Genomic DNA, 17,597 nt, shown 5'->3' on the forward strand with positions numbered 1-17,597 from the left:
CATTTCCATTCTTAGCCTTTCTTGGTCCTCTTTAAGATCATTAATATCAAGCCATCCTATTCTTGAACTATCTTCCTTGGATTTCACAGTTCAACTCACTTCTGATTCTCCTTGTAACCCTCTAGTTCTTTCTTCTTTTTTCCTTATTCCTCTTCTGCCTGCTTCTTTAAATGTTGGTGCCCTCAAGGCTTCTGTCCTGGTCATATTCTTCTACTTTTGTTTCCTGAGCAATCTCATCCATTATGGTGGCTTTAAGTATTAATTAAATTCTGATGATTCCTATTGCTCTGTCTCTACCCTCGACCTCTCTCATGAGCTTTCAACACATCTTTTCACCTCTCTACTACTTGATGTCTTTTAGGTCACTTAAACTAAAAACTACCCAAAATGGAACTCATTATGTTTCCCCAAAACTTGTTCCACTTCTGGTACTCTCTATTTCTATGAATGGTGTCTTTCATCACTTTCAAGCCAGAAGCCGTGGAGTCCTCAATTCTTCACTCTCCTGTCACTTCCCACATTTACTTGGTCATTGGATCCTTTGAATTCTACGTTAGAAATGTCTCCTGAGTCCAGCTACTTCTGTCTGTTTCCACCCCCGTTGCTTTAGTTCAGGCTACCAAAATTTCTTATCTGAACCAGGAAGACAGTGTCAACTTGTTCCTTTACCATAACACTCTCTGGACTCTATCTGCCATATTGCTGCCAGAGACACCATTCTGAAAACAGAAGCTGACTCTGTTATATGCCCAAAGGTGTATTTGCCTACCCTACTGAGTCCAAACTTCTCTTTTTTTTTTTTTTTTTTTTTTTTGAGACGGAGTCTTGCTCTGTCGCCCAGGCTGGAGTGCAGTGGCCGGATCTCAGCTCACTGCAAGCTCCGCCTCCCGGGTTTACGCCATTCTCCTGCCTCAGCCTCCCGAGTAGCTGGGACTACAGGCGCCCGTCACCACGCCCAGCTAGTTTTTTGTATTTTTTAGTAGAGACGGGGTTTCACCGTGTTAGCCAGGATGGTCTCGATCTCCTGACCTCGTGATCCTCCCATCTCGGCCTCCCAAAGTGCTGGGATTACAGGCTTGAGCCACCGCGCCCGGCCACCAAACTTCTCAATATGGCAGACAGTGCCCTTCACAATCTGATCCCAAACTCCCTCCAGACTTACCTGGTGCTCACCTCTGGCCACCCCTGTTCCAACCATTCTGTATTTTCTTAGTTTCCTAGACATACCGTGTCCTCTCTCATAGTATTTTTCTTATGTTTATCTTGACCTTTGCATAGCAAATTCCCCCTTATTCCTGCTCAAAAGTTATCATTATAGGATCTTTCCTAGCCAGCCTCTGTCAGCTGTGGTAAATTAAGCCTTCCCTTTACTACCAGAGTACTCTGTTCTTACCTCTCTCATATTTTTTTCTCTTTCATAGTATTTTCATATCGCTTAATTCTCTTTTAAATGAGTTTCAAGAGGGCGGAGATTTGCTCTAGGACTTGACATATATAAAATAATGTTTGCTGTGAGAGAGAGAGATTGGTTGGTTTACCTTTACTGACTGAATCACTGTAGAGGGCTTTACAGGTCAGATAAAGAAGAATTTAGAATCAATGCTATACAATGTTATATATTAATTCCATCTAAATAAACTCAGATTGCAAACTGAATTGCCGAACTCCTGTTACTCAGAAGTTTTGTAGCTGCTTAACAATGCACTTATAGAATATATTCCCTTTTGATGGTAGTAATAATGGCTACCACGTGGGCGAGGTACCTCACCAATATTCATTTAATCCTCACAACCACCCAACAGGAGAGGTATTAATCTCTATTTTTTCCTCTACTCCTATGACAGATTAAATCTCTCTCTCTCTTTTGTGTTTGTTTTGTTTTTTGTTTGTTTTGTTTTGTTTTTTGTTTTTTGAGGCAGAGTCTCGCTCTGTGGCCCAGATTGGAGTACAGTGGCGTGATCTTGACTCACTACAACCTCCACCTCCTGGGTTCAAGCAATTCTCTTGCTCAGCCTCCCAAGTAGCTGGGACTGCAGGCACATGCCACCACACCCAACTAATTTTTCTATTTTTAGTAGAGACGGAGTTTCACCATGTTGGTGAGAGTGGTTTCAAACTCCTGACCTCAGGTGATCCGCCTGCGTCAGCCACCCAAAGTGTTGGGATTACAGGTGTGAGCCACCACGCCCGGCCTAAATCTCTACTTTTTATAGCAAAAAAAAAAGAAAACAGGCTCAGTGTAGTCACTGGCCCAAGGTTGCACTGCTAGAACATGGTTGGACCAAGATTTGGACCTAAAGATATTTGACACCAAAATCCTTCATCTTTAACATATCTCAGAACGGTGTAATTGCATTTTTATAGTTATATTTTAATAACTTCTTCCAGAACATTTTTTCCTATATTTAGTTTGTGTAGCATAATGGCTGACAACACAGGCCTTGGAGCCAGACTGCCGGGGTTTAGATCCCTATTCTTCTAAGTACTCATTATGTAAGCTTAGGCAAGTTACTTACTCTGTGCCTCAGTTTAACAATAATACCTACATCACAAATTTTGTTGTGAGTGTTAAATGATTTAAGTAATATGCTTAGAACATTATATGGCACGTAGTAAATGCCATATAAATGCCAGCTGCTATTATATTGACTAAAATGTCTTGTAGCAGGGCATGGTGGTACGCACCTGTAGTCTCAGCTACTCAAGAGGCTGAGGCAGGAGGATCGCTTGAGCCTGAGAGGTTGAGGTTGCACTGAGCTGAGATCGCACCACTGCACTGCAGCCTGGGTGACAGAGTTAAGACCCTGTATAAAAGAAAAAAAAATACAAAATATCTTGTGCACCTAGTAGGTTGGACATTGATCACCTCACTCTCATGCTTTAAGCTTAGCATGGCATGCCATGGCATGCCTTCATGATCTGCCCACCATTATCTAGCCTAATTTTACCCCATTTTTCTTATTAGGACAATGCTTTTCAGTTCAGTTAATATTTTTGAACACCTGTTCTGTGCCAGACACTGTTCTAAGTACTATGAACAATGGAATTAATTTACTCAGACTGTGTTTATTGGACTCCTGTGTGCCAGGCAAAGTTCAAGATTATGAGAATACAGCAGTGAATAAAACAGATTTCTGACCTCATGAAACATATTCTAATGAAGAAGATAGACAACAAACAAGATAAATAGGCAAAATATGTTTTGTGACATAGGAAATGCTGTGGAGAAAATGAAGTAGGAAAGTGAGATAAGGAGTGTTGAAGTCAGGGGTACAAAGCATGGTACCCTACCCTTCCAGGAGCTCATAGTCTAGTAGAGGAAACAAGGAAGAAAAGACTTACGGTATAAGTCCCCAGGATCCTTTCTCTGGCCCTTGTCATTAGGCCCAGGGACATAACCAATAGAAGTGGCAGAAACCAGGATTTGCATACCAGAAGCAAAACCCTTGCCCGTTCATCTGTATCACATGAGGAAATTACAAAGGTATGGCAAAGATGGCAAACTGGCAGCCCGTAGGCCTTATGTGGCCCATTCATGTATTTTTGCATTGGCCCACATATTATTTTCCTTTTCTTTTTGAAAGAACTTCATTTATTTTCATTGATCAATAGTGTTCACCAGGATCTGAAATCAAATAATACACTTGGACTGAATATTAAGGCATCATCTAGTTGAATGAATTGAATGATTATCATTTCCTGCTGTCATTTAACTTGCATTTTTTTTTAACAAGTTCGAATTTGTTGCCAACTTTTAAAAATAGAGAAATGTTGCAAAAAAGTCTCTTTCCAACTACTGAAATATCAGATCCTCTGGCAATACTGCTTAACCCCTTTTGGTGAACCACGTGGTCTTCATTTATTGGTCTCTACAGCTCCATGGTGTCTCCCTGCCACAATGACGAAGTGCCACTTGTCATTCATGGTAGACATCTTCTACAATGGCTCCCAATGATTCCCACCTCCTGGTATTCACACCCTTTTGTAATCTCCTCCCATCCCCCCAGTTTGTGGGCTGGACCTAGTGACTTGCTTCTGATGAGCAGACTACAACAAAAGTGATGGGATGTCACTTCCAAGATTAGGTTATAAAAAACTGTGACTTCCATCTTGTTTGCACTCTCTCTCTCTTTCTCTCTGGCTCTTCTTGCTTGATCACTCTGATGAAGCAAGCTGCCATGTTGTGAGCTGCCCTATGGAGAGACCCACAGGAAAAGAAACTGAGGGAAGCCTCCAACCAACACTCAGTGAGGAACTGAGGCCCTCAGTCCAACTACAGTCTGCAAGGAAGTGAATTGCTGCCAACAGCCATGTACGTGAGTAAGCTTGGAAGCGGATCCTTCCCCAGGCGAGCCTTGAGATGACTGCAGCCCTGGCTGGCACCTTGATTGAAGCCTATAGGAGACCTTGAGCCAGAGGACCCAGCTAAGCCATGCCTACAGATACTATGAGATAATAAATGTTGTTTTAAGCCACTAAGTTTGGAGGCTAATTTGTTACACAGAAATAGATAACTGAAACACCATTGATTGTTGTGCTTGTTCTTTTTAAATAATATTTTTGATGAACACGAAATATTTCTCATACCCACATCTGTGCAAAGTTAAAACAATCTTTTTTATGGAAGAAGTTCACGTGTTTGAACAGGAGAGAGCCTATTTCTTTGAGGAATTGATGAATTTTCATGTCCATCTAAATAAAATGTGTCTGTTGAAAGACTACAATTTAAGATACCATTTGAAAGTAAACCACTGTAAGAAATATCAGTGTACGGCCGGGTGCGGTGGCTCATGCCTGTAATCCCAGCACTTTGGGAGGCCGAGGCGGGTGGATCACCTGAGGTCGGGAGTTCGAAACCAGCCTGACCAACATGGAGAAACCCTGTCTCTACTAAAAATACAAAATTAGCTGGGCATGGTGGCGCGTGCCTGTAATCCCAGCTACTCGAGAGGCTGAGGCAGGAGAATCACTTGAACCTGGGAGGTGGAGGTTGCGGTGAGCCAAGATCGCACCATTGCACTCCAGCCTGGGCAACAAGAGTGAAACTCCATCTCAAAAAAAAAAAAAAAAAACATACAAAAAGGATGAGTGCTGAAATGAAAAGAACTTAAAAATGTACTTGGAATTTCAACAGGCTATATTTCTAGATACAGATAAAATAAGTGATGCCACAGAAGGCAATTATGTATTAAATGAAAAAACTGCCAGGACTTGAAAGCCTTTTTATACAGTAGTTTTATAAAAGTGTTTGTCGAGTACAACAGAAATTATGTTATAAACAAGCATTTGCAAAGGTAGGAAATACTTTGGCTCAGGATGTCAGACATGGATGGCTAAACATTCTTGGGACAGATTTAGTCAAAAAGTTTATTTTTGGAGATTTACATAGCAGCTGGTTACAACAGATTAAAAACTGCATCCACAGCCGGGCGCGGTGGCTCAAGCCTGTAATCCCAGCACTTTGGGAGGCCGAGACGGGCGGATCACGAGGTCAGGAGATCGAGACCATCCTGGCTAACACAGTGAAACCCTGTCTCTACTAAAAATACAAAAAACTAGCCGGGCGAGGTGGCAGGCGCCTGTAGTCCCAGCTACTCAGGAGGCTGAGGCAGGAGAATGGCGTAAACCCGGGAGGCGGAGCTTGCAGTGAGCTGAGGTCGGCCACTGTACTCCAGCCTGGGCGAGAGAGCGAGACTGTGTCTCAAAAAAAAAAAAAAAAACTGCATCCACATAGCTGTACAGTTAGCTGTATTCCTAGCCAGTGGTTCTCAAAGTATGGTCCCAGACCAACAGCACTGTACCATCTGGAAACATGTTGGAAATACACATTCTCAGTCCCTTACCCCTTTGGACCTACAGAATCAGAAACTGGTGGGAAAGGTGGGGGAGCTTATGGATCCGTTTCAACAAGCCCTCCAGCTGAGTCTGATACATGCTAAAGTTCGAGAGCCACTGCACTTAGGTACGATTCATGTGTTAAGAATTAGATGTAACCTGACTCTTGGACTCATCACAGGCACATCTGGAAATACCTGGATTTTGTGTGATGAGAAAAGTGTTGAGATTTGTAATATCAATTGGTCAAAATTAATAAGTATGACTACAGATGGTGCTTCTGCAATAGTGTTTAGAACTGTTGGACCCAAGAAACAATTTGAAGCAGAAACACTTTCCGGGGACCTAAACTTAAAGCTCTTTCTGCTAAAAGCTTAGAAATGAATCAGTCAGATCAGGAACTAGTAATTAACATGGTGGTTTGCTCCACAATTGAATACTTTGCTTGGTGAATTATTGGGTGTATGTTATGGAAATCTGCCCTATTACATGGAGGTTGATTGGCTTAGTTGAAGCATGGTACTCAAGATACTGAAAAAAATGACTTGGCATCCAAAGGGCATTCACCACACCCGCAGAGAGTGAAATAAAATATTTGGCTTGTTTGGTTGATTTTACAACTCATCTAGACACTGAATAAAAACAGCATTGTTCAGAAATACCTTCACAAATGTATGGTTGTACTTGCTTGTTCCTAGCAAAATTATGCCTTTGAGAAACTCATTTGGCAAGAGATAAACTGGCTGACTTTTCTTTGCTGAAATTGGTTTCCAAGAATTGAAAGTGATGGCCTGAATTACATTCCCACAGTTGTGAAGTTGTCTGTTGAATTCCAGAAAAGGTTCTCTGACATATTTGATGAAAATGAACTAATATTGTTCAATTAGCCTTTCTCAGTGTTTAGAGTATGAAAGAAGAGCTACAATGGAGATTCTGAATTACTGTGCCATGGTGCTGAAATTGAAGCATGATGTCATTGAAATGCCGAATTCTACAAATACTTTGGAAGTAGTTACTGAAATATAAAAAACACTGTGCCAAACTTCTGTGTTTGGAAATGCCTACATTTCTAAACAGCTGTTTTCCATTATGAAATAGGATCAAATTAGTCACTTGAAGTGAAAGCATTCAAGGCTGAATTCTGTACTGCATGTTGTAACACAAAAATATAAGACCTAACGTTGACCTCTTGGCACATAAATGTGTCAGGCCTCTAGTTCCAAGTCAAAGGAGAATAAACTACCAAAAATAAAAGTGTAATGATAAATCTTCTAGTTTTTCACTTATGTCTTCAATGTAAAATGTAAACTCCAGTATTTTGCATGTATAAACACCCACAGCTTAAATAAAAATACATTTCTGTGTGTGTGTTTTTTATTTTTAAACACGGTGTCTTGCTCTGTTGCCCAGGTTGGAGTGCAGTGGTGTGAACATGGCTCACTATAACCTTGAACTCCTGGGCTCAAACAGTCCTTCCACCTCCGCCTCCCCAGTAGCTAGGACTACTGGCATGTGCCACCCAAACCCAGCTAATTTTTAAGGTTTTGTTTTGTTTGTTTGTTTTAGAGACAGGGTCTTGCTAGGTTGCCCAGGCTGATCTCAAACTCCTGGCCTCAAGCAATCCTGCCTTAGCCTCCCAAAGTGCTGGGATTACCCACCATGCCTAACCAAAAATTACATTTCTGGAAGTTAATTTTTCTTTACTCAGCCCCTTCATTCATGTTAGCTGCCCATTCCTGTAAGCATTTACAGCCCCTAGTTCAAAGACTCTTAGAAATTTATTGTGATCATTGTCCTCTGTGCAGTTCCTGTCCTCCTTTCTGAGGTAACCCAGAGGTTCCCTTGGATTCTCGCTCTCTTACTCCTAAGGATACTTTCCATGAGACCTCTGACTTTTCAGTTGTGAAGATTTGCTTTGGGCTAAACAAGTGCCTATTCTGGTATTGACTTGTCTCAAATTATTTCTGAGGACCTTCAGGCAGTAGTGCATACCACAGACTTCATCTCTGCAAAACAGACTTTCATAACTACTTTTTCAGTCTGTGCCAGCTATTATATTATAAATTGTCTTAGAATTGGGTAGGAATCAGATAAATCTCCATTTTACAGATGAAGAAGCTAAGTGACTTGTCCCCACAAACTTTGATCATAGGTTCACTGGATGCCAAAGTTCTTGCTGTATACACTGATAACAAAAGTTAGCATCAAAGTAAAGTTTCCAGCCCGTGGTTGACACACAACAGGTTTTTTAAAAGTCCAAGTTTTCCCTTTTGTTCTTAAATGTGACAGAAGGCATCATCTGCAGAAATGGGCTGGCTTCTGGCAGCCTAAGAGTAATTAAGAGTACTAAAATTGGGCCGGGCACGGTAGCTCACGCCTGTAATCCTAGCACTTGGGGAGGCCAAGGTGGATGGATCACCTGAGGTCAGGAGTTCGAGACCAGCCTGGCCAACATGGTGAAACTCTACTAGAAATACAAAAATTAGGAGGGTGTGGTGGTGGGCGCCTGTAATCCCAGCTACTTTGGGAGGCTGAGGCAGGAGGATTGCTTCAACCCGGAGGTGGAGGTTGCAGTGAGCTGAGACCACATCATTGCACTCCAGCCTGGGCAACAAGAGCAAAACTCCATCTCAGAAAAGAAAAAAGAATGAAAATTGGGTACTCGCAAATTAAAATTAGGACCTTAATAGTGTGTACTGAACACTGGATCGGTAGGTATTCTACTACCTCTAGCTTGACTGCCGTATCTCATGGCCAAGACTACCAAGTATGTGCATGTAGATAATTGAAATTCCTACAGTTGAGAGGGAAGGCCACCTTATCAATGTTTCCTTGAAGTAACTGTGGTTCCTAATTGCTGCTGTTCTTTCAATACATTATTCTTTAGCTTTGTGATTATCAGTCTGGTCTCTTAATGGTTGGTTGGTGAACTCCACAATGTAGTGATGCATATTTGCATCAACAGTAGTTTCAGTCTGTAATTATTTAGTAGTTAGAGTTCAAGGTGGCCTTCCAGTTGAAATGTAAGTCATCTATATTTCTGTTGCTGAATCAGACTTACGCATAATCCATCCCGCCCTCGAATCTTCTTATAAGGTGATAATTCCTTACTGTCTTTGAATTCTTTTGAATTCTTTTTGCTTTGGTAAGAACAGGTAGAGAAGATAGACCACAGAACTCTGCCCGAGTCAGTCACTAGTTTGGTGTATTTAGCATGGTAGAGGGGCTTGAGGGAATATGGGACAAGCTGGAGGAAGTCAAGTACTGCAGAGGTCAGAAAGCAGTATTGCCTCTAGTTTGAAGTTAACTTTAACAAGCATTTATTATACTCTTTTTATGGTCCAGGCAGAGTGCTAACATAATTCTGCCACTAATGGGCTTACAGTCTAGTTATTTTTTTATGCCCTTGTGTTTATTGTGTTACTTGTGAGTTGATCTCAGATTACTTTATGCCTACTTTTCCAGTTTCCTTTATTTGAGAAACAGTGTACTTAATGGAAAGACCATTGTTTTTTAGAGACAGGATCTCACTCTGTTGCTCAGACTGGTGTGGGGTGCATGATCTCGGCTCACTGCAGCCTCAACCTCCTGGGCTCAAGGGATCTTCCCACCTTAGCCTCCTGAGTAGCTGGGACCACAGGCATGTGCCATCATGCCTGGCTAATTTTTTAAACAATATTTGGTAGAGATGGGATCTCACTGTGTTGCCCAGGCTGGAATCCTCAGCTCAGGCAATCTTCCTGCCTCTTCCTCCGCCTCCCAAAGTGCTGGGATTACAGGTATGAGCCACTATGCCCAGCCCTGAAAGAGCATTATTTTAAAGTCAGACCTAATTGGTTCAAATCCAAGTACTACCATATTGCTAACTGTGTGATTTGGAGCAAGTTAATTAAGTTTTCCAAGCTTCTGTTTTCTCTGTTTGAGTAAAGGAGAGGGAGGGGGATGAATGATCTAATACCCATTTCACAGAGTTAGAAGGATAAATGAAATATGCCTAGCCCAGTGTCTATCTTGAAATATTAATCACTGCAGTTAACTCCATGAGGTCAAAGACTCTTGGCTCTTGTTACTGCTGTGTTTCCATACCTAGATTGGCACCTGGCATATATCAGTGCCTGGCTCAGTACATATTGGTTGAAAGTTGAAACAGTTCATTGGTTGCCTACTCTGTGCGAGTGGTCTATGTACTGGAGATAACAGCAGTGAACAAAACATTTTTGAAATCTCAGCCTTCTTGAAGCTTGCATTCTAGTGATTAATACTTCTGGTTGTTTTTAATATCAAATACTCTTCAAATGTTTCTGAAAGAGCCACAGTATGTAATATATAAAATGGGGACTATGAGCTCAGGTTGAAGAGAAAGTAGGAACACCAGGTCAGGTACGGTGGCTCATGCCTGTAATCTCAGCACTTTGGGAGGCCAAGGTGAGAAGATTGCTTGTGTCCAGGAGTTTGAGACCAACCTGGGCAACATAGCAAGACCTGTCTCTACACAAAATCAAAATTTAACCAGGCATGGTGGTGCACACCTGTAGTCCCAGCTATTTGGGAGGCTGCAGTGGCAGGGTTGCTTGAACTCGGGAGGTTGAGGCTGCAGTGAGCCGTGATCCCGCCACTGCATTCCAGCCTTGGTGACAAAATGATACCTTCAAAAAATAAAAGTAGAAACACTAATCCTCTGGTTATTTGGTCCAGTCTCCACCTATGAAAATTCTGGTTTGGGGAAGCACAGTTTGAAAGCCACTTCTTTAGACTACCTGTAGGTTGGAAATGAGACATGTCTTCTCAGAGAGCTGTTTTCCCCTGAGGTTTTTGTTTTTGTTTGTTTGTTTGAGACAGAGTCTCACTCTGTCGTCCAGGCTGGAGTGCAGTGGTGTGGTCTCGGCTCACTGCAACCTCCACCTCCCGGGTTCAAGTGATCTTCCTGCCTCAGCCTCCTGAGTAGCTGTTACTACAGGCACCCGCCACCATACCCGGCTAATTTTTTTTTTTTTTTTTTTTAATAGAGACGGAGTTTCACCATATTGGCCGGGCTGGTTTCGAACTCCTGATCTTGTGTTCCACCTGCCTTGGTCTCCCAAAGTGCTGGGATTACAGGCATGAGCCACCACACCCGGCCTCCCCCGAGTTCTATAAACAGGTGTCACTTCCTCTCAAAAACCATCACCCCGCTGACTGTTGAGGTGCCTTTACTCTGTGTTCCCTGTGCTCCATAACTTCTCACACGTTAAGTGTCTTGCTTTGTGCTGTCTGCATCCTGGCACTTAGTAGGCCCTCAACCTCTATTCACTGAACTGAATGGTGAACCAGCAATTAAAAGCTATAGATGGTCATTCATAATCTCAACTCTCGCTTTCTTTAAAACTCAAATGTGCTGTTTTTCTGATCAGTTGTCTGGGTATGTTATAATTGAATCTCTCCTAAATCATTTTACTCTCCTAAATCATTTTACTCTCCTGGAAAATTACAAGGTTAACGACTAAACTGGACCAATTTGGGCCAGGCGCGTACAGGTGGTACCAGTGATGATAAATGTGTAAATTGAGCCACAGTGCTTACTATTCTGATGGTCATTGTTGGCTCTTTGCCCTGTCAGGATTGAATGCAGATTGTATTTTGCTAGGAATAAATTGCCATGTTGTGTGATCTGACTAGATAAGTGTTTCTTAAACTTGCTTCATCATAAAATCATCTGGGGTTCTTGTTAAAAACAGATTTCCAGCCTGACCCTAGACCTACTGAATCAGACTTTAGGGGAGGGGCTTAGAACAGCGATTACTTCCAAGGAATGAGAGTAAAAGGATTATTACTTTTAATTCTACATACTGCCATATTGTTTGATTTTTTTTCCCTGAATATGTTCTGCTTTTATTCAGTTGTAATTTTATATTTTGATTAACTTACAATTCATGGTACAAAAATTCAAAAGATACAAAAGGATATGTGATAAAAAATATTCCACCCCTTTCCCAGTCACTAGGTTCTCCTCCCTGGAGGGGACCAATATTATCAGTTCATTGTGTATTCTTTCAGAGATACTATGGCTATAAAAGCATATATAGTTACACATTTTATATATATATGCACATTTTACATATATACATATTCTACACAAAAAATACCTTTTAAAAACAGCATAGTATAATGTTCTGTCCCTTGCACTTACCATTTACCATATCTTGGTGATTTATCTATGTGTATAGATAAGAGTTTTGTCATTTTTTATGGTTTTGCACTATTCCATTGTATATATACATTATGATTTACTTAACTAGTCCCTTATTGATGGGCAATTAATTAGGTTGTTTCCAGTCTTCACCTATTACAAATAATGCTGCAGTAAATATTTTGTGTTTGCAGAGAAGTTGCTCATACTTAGGCACTTGCATTGTTGTTCCAAGTGCTTTACATATCTAAAAGATAAATCCCTGAAAGGAGAATTGCTGGGGCAAAGGGTATGCACATTTGTAATTTTGAAAGGTCTTGCCAAATCGCTCTCCCTAGAGATTCTACCATTTATACCCCTACCAGGAATGTTTGCAAGTGCCTGTTTCCTTCACCAATACATTATTTGCTAATCTTGTAGGTGAAACATCATGTTTCAGTATTATTTTAATTTTTATCTCTCTTATCACAAGTGAGTTTGATCATCTTTTTATATGCTTAAAATCTATTTGTTTCCTTTTTTGTGAAATGTTCTCTTAGATTGTTAGGTTTTTTTCCCTTCTCTATTAAGGAAATTAGTCTTCTGCACTGTAAGTTGCACATTTTTTGCAGATTGTCATTTGTCTTTTGAGCTTACTTACATTGGTTTTTCCCAAGTAGAAATGTTTGATTTTTTTTTTTTCTTACTCATCAGTCATTTATACATTCATACTGTGGAAATGTTTGATTTTCATATAGTCGAGGGTACTGACCAAGTTTTCTGGGAGTGTTACTGGATTTGCTCATAAACTATCCCCACTCTGAGATTATACAAAATTTCCCTCATGTTGTCTTTTATTTTTATTTTTATTATTACTATTTTTTTTGAGACGGAGTCTTGCTCTGTCACCCAAGCTGGAGTGCAGTGGTGCGGTCTTGGCTCACTGCAACCTCTACCTCCTGAGATCAAGCAAGTCTCCTGCCTTATCCCCCCGAGTAGCTGGGATTACAGGCACCAGCCATGATACCTGGCTAAATTTTGTATTTTTAGTAGAGACGAGGTTTCACCATGTTGGCCAGGCTGGTCTCGAACTCCTGACCTCAAGTGATTTGCCCGTCTTGGTCTCCCAAATTGCTGGGATTACAGGCATGAGCCACCGTGCCTGGCCTATTATTTTTATGGTTATCCTAGTTGAAGTGTGAAGTATGGATCCATGTTTTTCTCCTCAAATGACTCTTCAGTTATCCCAACACCATTTATTAAATAATCTTTATTACTTTTCTAATCTAAAAACTGAGTTTTTTTTTAAAACAAATAAATGGCATATAAATAAAGGGAAGGGGAACTGCTATACGTTAAGATCCTTAGAAGCCATATCAACCAAATACAGCATGTGAATTCTATTTGAATCCTGATTTGAACAAAGCAACCATCAAAAGACATTTTGGGGACAATCATAGAAAGTAGAATAGGGACTGGATATTATGATATTAAGAAATTGTTAATTTTGTTGGGTGTAATAATGGTACTATTTGTTACTTTAACTGTGAGAGTTAAATAATGAAGTATTTATGGGGTGAAGTGATTTGATGTCTGGAATTTGCCTTAAGATATACCAAGAATGGTCAATAGCTTATGAAAAGATATTCAACATCACTAATCCTCCGAGAAATGCAAATCAAAACCACAATGAGATTACCTCACACTCATTAGGATGGCTACTGTTAAAAAAACACGCAGAAAATAAGTGTTGGCAAGGATGTGGATAAATTGGAACCCTTATGCACTGTTGGTGGGATTGTAAAATGCTGCAGCTGCTGTGGAAAACATTATGGAGGTTCCTTAAAATATAAAAAATAAAACTACCATATAATTCAGCAATTCCACTTCTGAGTATATATCTAAAACAATTGAAAGCAGGATCTCTAAGAGATATTTGCACACCCATGTTCATAGCAGTACTATTCACAGTAGCCAAGAGTTGGAAGCAACCCAAATGTCTATTGATGGATGAATGGATAAACAAAATGTATAGCATACAATAGAATATTATTCAGCCTTAAAAAGGAAAGAAATCCTGTTACATGCTACAATATGGATGAACACTTGAGGACATTATGCTAAGTGAAATAAGCCGGTCACAAAAGGACAAATTCCATATGATTCCGCTTATGTGAGGTGTCTAAATTAGTCAAATTTATAGAAACAGAAAATAGAATTGTGGTTACCAAGAGCTAGGAGGAGGGAGAAAAGGGAGCTGTTATTTAATGGGTATAGAATTTCAGATTTGCAAGATGAAAATATTCTGGAGATACGTTATATAACAATGTGAAAATCCGTAACACAGCTGAACTGTATGCTTAAAAATAGTCAAGATGGTAAATTTTATGTGATTTTTAATCCCAACAAAAAATATTAAAATACCATAGAAAGGCCAGGCGTGGTGGCTCACACCTCTAATCCCAGCACTTTGGGAGGCTGAGGAGGGTGGATCACCTGAGGCCAGGAGTTCGAGACCAGCCTGGCCAACATGGTGAAACCCTGTCTCTTCTAAAAATAAAAAAATTAGCCAGGTGTGGTGGCATGTGCCTGTAATCCAGCTACTGGGGGGGCTAAGGCAGGAGGATCACTTAAACCTGGGAGGCAAAGGTTGCGGTGAGCCGAGATCATGCCACTGCACTCCAGCCTGGGCAACAGAGCAAGACTCTATCTCAAAAAATATATATATATATATATATGTGTGTGTGTGTGTGTATATATATGTGTGTGTGTACACACACACACACACACACACACACCATAAAAAGGAGAGGGGCAAGGTAGATGAAACAAGAATGACTTAACACTGATAACAATTGAAAGTGGGTATTGCTTTCATGGGGGTTCATTACCTTTGTATGTTTAAAATTTTCCATAATAAAAAGTTGTTAAAGTTCTTAAAGCTTTAGGGGAGCTTGGAATTTGTGAACAGAACTGAATTTGAATCCTAGCTCCACTTTTTAAAAATCGAGGTATAACTCATATACCATAAAATTCAACATTTTAAAGTGTACAATTTAATGGTCTTTAGTATATTCATAGTGTTGTGCAGCTACCACCACTAATTCCAGAAGATTTTTATAACCTCAAAGGGTAACCCAGTACGTACTAGTCTTATTCCCCATCCCCACAATCCCTGGCAACTACTATTCTTCCATCTCTTTGGATTTGCCTATTCTGGGCATCTCATATGAAAGAAGTCATACAATATATGACTTTTTGTGTCTGGCTTGTTTCACGTTAGCATTCTGTTTTCAAAGTTCATTGATGTTGTAGCACAAATCCCTACTTCATTCCTTTTTATCGCCAAATAATATTTCCTTTTATGGATATACCACATTTTGTTTATCCATTCATCAGTTGATAGACATTTGGGTTTTCTCCACTTTTGGGCTATTATGAATAAGCCTGCTGTGAACTTTCACGTACAAGTTTTTGTGTGAACATAGCTTTTCAGTTCTCTTGGGTATATACTTAGGAGTAGAATCGTTGGATCATGTGATAACTATGTTTAACCATTTCAGGATCTCTGAGACCATTTTCCAAAGTAACTGCACTATTTTTCATTCCCACTAGCAATTTACGAGGATTCCAGTTTCTCTGCATCCTTGCCAACACTCATTATTTTCCATTTTTTGATTATAGCCATCCTAGTGGGTGCTAACTGGTGTCTCATTTTGGTTTTGATGGGCATTTCTGTAATGACTAATAATGTTGAGCAGTTTGTCATGTGCTTATTGGCTAGCTTCACTTTTTAGCTATGTGACTTTGGTCAAGTTCTCTAACCTCTGACCCTCATTGATCGTTTGTCTTTAAAACGAAGATAATAATGCCTCCTGATGTTATTGCAAGGTTAATGGACATGAGGTGGGTTTGGAACAGTGCCTGGTACATAGTAGGTACTTAATTGATATCTAATACTACTTTGCTACTTGAGCTGTGGATAGCTTGCAATCTACTGATTTCACTACATCTGCTGTAGAAGTTAAATGCTGAGATGATAGTGCCCTCTCATTTGCCAGAGCTGTTTTTCCTTTTAACAATCTCACTAGGCCTTTCTTTACTATTCTGTACCAATCAACTCCTGTTCTCTGTCCTTTCTAGTTGGAAGGACATGGTTAGGACCATGGAGATAAAAGAGTAAGATAGAACCTGTGACCCTAAAACTGGAAGATGATGGTATTGTCAAATTAGTTCTGTGACTGTGTCATCCATCTCTGTGCTATAAGAGTGAAGAGGAGGGGAATTAAAAATAATTTGTCCAAGAGGTGGCAGGCCTATGGAAAGTATTCAGAACATTGGGAAATTAGCCTGTTAGGAGAGGGGTATTGCGGAATTGTGAGAGAGATTCGTGAGATTCTTATTCTATTGTTTTCCATTACCTACTCTAGAATATTTAGTAAAAGAAGTCCTATACCTGGAATCATGAAACTTTTGTTCTAATCTTGGTTCAGCTGCAATTAGCTAGGTCAAGTCATTTATCCTCTCTAGGCTTCAGCTGCCTATGTGATAAAATGAATGATTGCATTAGTTCAGTGATTCTTAATTGGGGGTGTGCATGAGAACCTACTGAAAACTGTTTTGAAATATAGGTGTTTGGATCACACTCAAGACATTGTTCCAGGCTAGATACAGTGGCTCACACCTGTAATCCCAGCACTTTGGGAGGCCGAGGCCGGCGGATCACCTGAGGTCAGGAGTTTGAGACCAGCCTGGCCAACATGGTGAAACCCCGTCTCTACTAAAAATACAAAAATTAGCCTGGTGTGGTGGCATGCACCCGTAGTCCCAACTACTCAGGAGGCTGAGGCAGGAGAATTGCTTGAACCCAGGACACGGAGGTTGCAGTGAGCCGAGATCAGGCCACTGCACTCCAGTCTGGGTGACAGAGTAAGACTCTGTTTCAAAAAAAAAAAAAAAAAAACAAGAAATAAATAATTCCAGCAGATCTGAGGTGACGCTCAGGTTTGTATATTTTGAAAAAGATCTCCAGGTGGTTGTGATGTACATTCCTAGTGTTTTAAGAGCTACCAAATTGATTAAAAATCACTAGTCCTTGGCTTTCTGGAGTTGAAATCACTTGAATGGTGGCATAATCGGCTTCAGACCAGCTAAAGATTAAGTGTTGTAGTAGAAAGGGTCTTTGGTGACACCAAGAGACTTTGATGTCAGTGTGACCCAGGTTGCTGTTTCCCAGCTTGATAGCTCTGAGTATGGCATCTTACTTTTCTGAGCCTCAGTTTCCTCATCTGTAAAATGGGGCTTCTAATACCTGCATGGTGTGGTTGTGATGATGAGGGAGAAAATATCACACTTAGTAGCTGTGCCTGGTACAAGGTCAATGGATGCTCAACTTGTATGACTTGTATGAGTGGTGTGCTGGAAGAAACTATTACCAGGGGACAGCATAAAACTTTACTCCTACCCTGACACATCTGGAGTTACTCATATCTCTAGGCATAAATATGTTACAATACTTTTTGGGTCCTTTGCCTGGATATCAAATAAATATCGACCTTGCTTCACTATCTGCATACTGGTGTCTCTTCCCTTGTGTGTAACATGACTAGCAACTGTA

The 17,597-nt window shown here is 40.5% G+C and overlaps 1 protein-coding gene across 3 annotated transcripts in view; it reads left to right on the plus strand.

Annotated features, from left to right (window-relative positions):
* FAM120C (family with sequence similarity 120C) overlaps positions 1-17,597 on the plus strand; it is a 139,727-nt gene that overhangs the window by 5,657 nt on the left and 116,473 nt on the right. The window contains exon 2 of one of the 3 annotated variants that reach the window (XM_010385876.2): positions 4,170-4,527. The exons of the other annotated variants lie outside the window; for them this stretch is intronic. Within the exon in view, the coding sequence (XP_010384178.1) occupies positions 4,170-4,187 (18 nt within the window). The 3' untranslated portion in view covers positions 4,188-4,527. Of the gene's footprint in view, positions 1-4,169; positions 4,528-17,597 lie in introns of those variants that run through there. 3 annotated transcript variants of the gene reach the window in all.

Source organism: Rhinopithecus roxellana, chromosome 7 (genome assembly GCF_007565055.1).
Source record: "Rhinopithecus roxellana isolate Shanxi Qingling chromosome 7, ASM756505v1, whole genome shotgun sequence".
Taxonomy (NCBI): Eukaryota; Metazoa; Chordata; class Mammalia; order Primates; family Cercopithecidae; genus Rhinopithecus; species Rhinopithecus roxellana.